A 5,000-nucleotide genomic window follows, 5' to 3' on the forward strand; every position below is an offset into this window, starting at 1 on the left:
AGAAAGGCTAGGTGTGCCTTAACCTGAACAGGCTGCGATGAAATGTTATCAGGTAATGTTAGACCTTATCTTCTTGTAATGCGCAGTCAAGCCTGCTCTAAGTTATGCACTTGTTTGGCCCAGGCTGTATTTACTGAGAAGAAATAGCCCTTTATGAGCAAGCTTATGGTCTCACTACCTAAAAAAGTATTTATTCTGTAGCTAAAAGCATAGAGAGTGGGGTAATTCTATGTTTCCAAGTTTCTGATAGTACTCCACTTGAAGCCTGATGTGTTATTTGCTTGAGTCTATAAATCAACTTTGTGGCATATTCTAAAATTCACTCCTAATCATCTTTAAAGGGAGCTTTGGAGAGGCCAGAGCAACAGAAAATAATTTAATCCCTTATTGGTGACTAAATTAGGAGTTAAATCAAGAAAATTCATGAAAAACATCACTAGTAATCTGATATAAAGTATAAAAAAAAAAATTAAAAAAAATAGTCACTTTAGAGAGAAACACTATAATAATCTTACCCAATAGTATATCTAGAAAATCCATCGGCAATCTGTGACAATTTCCAAATACTATACCAACTTTAAGAACTAACAGTTTTGGACCCAAAATTTTACATAAAGGTTCTGAGTAACCAATTATGGCCACTCTTGTGTTTATTTTTAAAATAAAACACCAAATTTTTACAAAAATGTTTAACCCAATGCATCTGGGAGAATATGGGGATCGCTGGGCCTCTCATAGGGATATGTGCACAGCTGACTGGGCTTACTTTACTGGCCTATCTCAGATGCTTTCAGTGCATCACACTTGCCCCACCACACAAACAAAATTACATAATTTATTTTTGTATCATCTGTATCTAAAACATTATTTTAATGTTTCTGCATATTCAGAGAAGCATGATATTCAGTTTTGTTGCTAAATTGTAATAGCCTGATTATGTACATTACAGTCCATTTCAATAAATTAGGTATGTTACATTCCATGTACAAGATGAACTGTGGTTTTACTGAGGGAGAAAAAAAAGGATTTTCTGTCATTTTCACCAATCTTATTATATAAAATATGGGATTGTGTGCAGTTATATACAAGTCTGGTACTTACACAGCTTCAGTACTTCCCTTTTGTGTGTAATACTTCAAGCTAGTCACAATGGCAGAGCAGTATATGACAATCTGTGCAACTGTCATGAGGACTCTGATCACATAAGCTAGAGTGAAGGTTACTTACAGGTTTACATCAGCAGTAAGAGTGCTCAATGTTTTGGTGCATGACATCTTCTAGGCACAGCAGGCAAATGATTTATGTGCTAAATATCACCCCTCTATATATAAAACAACAGCCATTCAGAGCATTACACATTCCCTTCTCCCTCAGGCAATGTGACATGCGAGTTTATAAAGAACAGCATAAGAGGGAATGCATTTATTATAATAACATGAAGTAAATGACCTACTATCCTGAGCCAAGCCCAAGTCAGCCATAAAGTGAACCCATGGCATCCAGAGGATAAGGATTAAGCATTTTCTAAATAGTATCACCATAGATCATACAGTGATAAGCAACTTCAGATATGCATAATTATCTCCCATTATCTCCCTACAAAAACTTACATGCTTGTGCTAAGACCAAAAGTCCTCTTCAGAAGAATCCCAGCCAGCTTCTAGCTTCTCTGCAGTGTCAAAGTCTACCTGCTTGTCATATTCATAGCCTGGATCACCTGGCTTCAACTGATTTTTCTGGAAAGTGTCATCCATTATCTGGAAGATAAGAACATTATTTAGATACATGTTTTAACACACTTTGTGCAAGTATATTTCCTTCTTAGCATGTATCATTTAATTTTGTCTGCCAGTAGGGTCACAGAACGAAGACCTAACTTCATGAATAGCATGAATCAGTCTTATACCACATCAACACTAAAAATCAAGAAAGTCAACTATGTTTTTAAGCTATAAATATTTCTTCAATTAACACATCACATATATCATTAAAGCCAAGAAGTATAAGCTTTCAAGTAGCTAAAAGGAACAGTAATTCCAACTTATAATACTGGAATATTAACGTTCATAAGGAAACATCTAACAGACTAGTTTGTGCTACCTGAAAATAATTCTGTTCCGAAGAAAAACTTGTATCAATGGTTAATGGTTAAAAGCAAAATAAATGTGCTAGACATCTAAGGTCATATAGCACTATAGTTAATGTTAGTGAAGGATGGTTGGGTTAGTGATTAGTTGTTAAAGCTGGGTTAAGGAATTGGTGAGTGAATGGGTTAGGGTCGGATGAGGTAATGTAAAGGGGTTAGATCAAGTGAAGGATATATATGCGTTTGAGGAAGGAAAACAGGTTGTCAAAGCAGAAAGTGTGAGATTCTGTAAGGATGTCTGATAAGTTGGGATGTCTATGTAGGGAGGACGTGGGCATGACAATAGAATATGTGGGACTGAAAGAGGAACATTCGGAAACTGCGAATGAGGTTGGGGAGGTGGTGCTATATCAGGAGGGGTGTCGGGAGGTAGAGGGTCTGGGGAAGAGGGTACTTGTGACATGAGGGTTTCACGTGTGTATCCAGGAGGGAGTGGAAGGGATAGAGGAGATAGTGGGAGGTTTAATATAGGTGGGGCTGGAGTCGGGGGTAATGGGTTTTGTTCTGAATATCTTCAAGAGTTTCTGTAGTGGAGTTGGTTGGGGAGTTTTGTGAGATAAAGGTTTTCTTGTGAGGGGGGGAAGAGAAGTCTGGTGTCTGAAAAATAGGGGCAAAGGAAGGTGGAGGTGATTGTGAAGTAGGGTAAGAGGGGGTGGAACGTTTATTCTGTCTGCTGCGGGTAGTGCGGGGAGGGAGAGGGGAAGGTGTTGGGGCTGTAGTAGAGATTGGGGTGTCTGGATTTAGGATGGCTAGGATGGCAAAAGAATTTGATTGGGTAGAGATTGGAGTGTCTGGGTTTAGGATGGCAAAAGAATTTGACTGGGGAAGGTAGGAGGTAGAAGAGGGGAAGTTAGATGGAGGGGGGTTGGGTTTAGGAGAGGGTGTAGGAGCTTGGGAGGTAGGGGGATTGGTAGAGTGAGCGACATTACTGGAGAAGGGGGTAAGAGAAAAGCCTCGTCGACGTGCTTCCTGTCTGGCTTCACGTAGAGTGAGTCCAAGTCTGAATCTGAGAGTTGCTACCTCAGACTCAAATTTGTAGGTGGGGCAGCCTTTATAAAATACATTATGGGGGCCGCCACAGTTTGCACATGTGCGTGATTGTGCAGAGCAGTTTGATCGAGTATGGCCAGGTTGGGCACATAGCGGGCATCTGGCTGTGGAATGACAGTGTTTGGCTGGGTGTCCTAAACGCTAACAATTTTGGCACTGACGAGGAGGAGGTTGGTATGGTCGGACAGGCAGGGATTCCCCACCTATGTAAACATTAAAGGGAAGGTCATGTCTACGGAAAGTAATTTTGGCAATGTTGATGGATTTCTTACGATTTCCTCTGGGAGGAATGGAGTAGCATTGTACATATGTTGCATCATAGTCTGTGAGACAAGCGAGTAAGTCCTCTCCACAATCTGACCATTCTTTGTCATAGATTGGGCAATCTGTTGGGGAGATAGAGACAGTTCCGGTGCAAGTATTGAGGGTTGGATGAAGTCCTGTAGGGATGGGATTACCACATAGATCAGTTAGTTTTGTTAATGCTATAGCTTGGTTTTCAGTTGTTACTGTGACGAGACGGGAGTGGTCAGATTGGCTACGGAAAGAGACTTTGCCTACTTGTTTTTGGAGGCATTGTTGGAAGAGGAGGGTGTTTTGAGAGTAGGGAGCTGTGGGAGGGATCACGAAAAATCGGTCCCATTTGGCTGGGCTAAATAGAGTATTAAGGATTCTTGTAGAGGTGGGGGTAGTAGAAGTGTGGGGACGTGTGGAGGAGGGAGTAGTGTTGAAGGGGGTAGTGTTATGGGGAGGTGGGCAATAAGGTTGTAAGGTAGTAATAAGGGGAGATGGGGTGGTTGATGAAGAAGGTTGTGGGAGTAAAGGTGTTGAAATTGAGCATGTTGAGAGAGTAGAAATGTCTCCTGGGGGTTGGTTGTTGATTAGGGTTGATACTGTACTAGTATGCATTGATGATGGGGGAGTTGTTGCAGTGTTCGGAGCCGTGGTCAAAGGAGAGCTGGGATTGAGGCTATTTGATAAAGGGGCAAGCCTCATTGCCGCTAAGAGTGGGGTTACGTCTTCATTATTGGCCATGATAAGCCTGGAGTATGTTGGGGAAAAAAACAGTCCACCCCTGAGGGGTAAGGGCCAGGTATGGCAGGGGAATACCGTGCCCATGGTTCCCTCAGGCCGTTCAGGACTGACATAGTCAGCCTTTCATCCTTTCAGCACGGCTCTCACACCTTAGGAGGTGGATAGTAGAAGGGATTGGTGAAGAAACTGAAACGAAAAGTATGAGTGGGAAAAAAGACTATGCAAAATTAGTTAAATCGATGGCTGAGTTCCAAGGTTGAGGAGTTCCCCATCATAGAGTCTCAGTCTTCGTCTCCTAAGCCCCCCCACGACAACAACGGGCAAAGGATTGGGGGGGAAATTTATATCAAATTTCATCCAAACAAATTCCAGACACAACTTGTGGAATGCTTTGGATATAACAAGAATGTAAAATACAGTTAAGGTTGTGTTTTAAATTACTAATATGTACAAACCTTCTTCTTTCTGCTCAGCTGTTCATCATTCAACTTATTCAGGTCCTGATTTGGATCCAGATCATAGTCTTTACTTATATTGGACACAGCCTCATCTATGCTTCGACCCTTTTGGGATTCCTGCAAAATCCTCAGCATCTTCTCCAGTCTCAGATCTGGAACCTTTTAATGAAAATTATATAACCAAAGATACAGCTAAGATTTCCTATTAAATAGTGTAAGTAATCCTAAACATCTTCATAGAAACTACATATAAAAACTAAAAGAAAGAACAGGTCTTACTATTTCTATAAATATTTCCATAGAAAACAGAT

General features: G+C 40.9%; 1 protein-coding gene across 3 annotated transcripts in view; it reads right to left on the bottom strand.

Moving 5' to 3' along the window:
* Window positions 1-5,000, bottom strand: part of LOC125041566 (centrosomal protein of 19 kDa-like) — a 22,387-nt gene that overhangs the window by 13,714 nt on the left and 3,673 nt on the right. For 2 of the 3 annotated variants that reach the window (XM_047636597.1, XM_047636598.1), the window contains exons 3-4: window positions 4,687-4,848; window positions 1,611-1,757 (exon numbers count right to left, since the gene is read on the bottom strand). In XM_047636597.1, the coding sequence (XP_047492553.1) occupies window positions 1,620-1,757; window positions 4,687-4,848 (300 nt within the window). In that variant the 3' untranslated portion in view covers window positions 1,611-1,619. Of the gene's footprint in view, window positions 1-674; window positions 1,758-4,686; window positions 4,849-5,000 lie in introns of those variants that run through there. The other variant, XM_047636596.1, reaches the window with a different exon arrangement.

This window comes from Penaeus chinensis, chromosome 30 (assembly GCF_019202785.1).
Source record: "Penaeus chinensis breed Huanghai No. 1 chromosome 30, ASM1920278v2, whole genome shotgun sequence".
Lineage (NCBI taxonomy): Eukaryota > Metazoa > Arthropoda > Malacostraca > Decapoda > Penaeidae > Penaeus > Penaeus chinensis.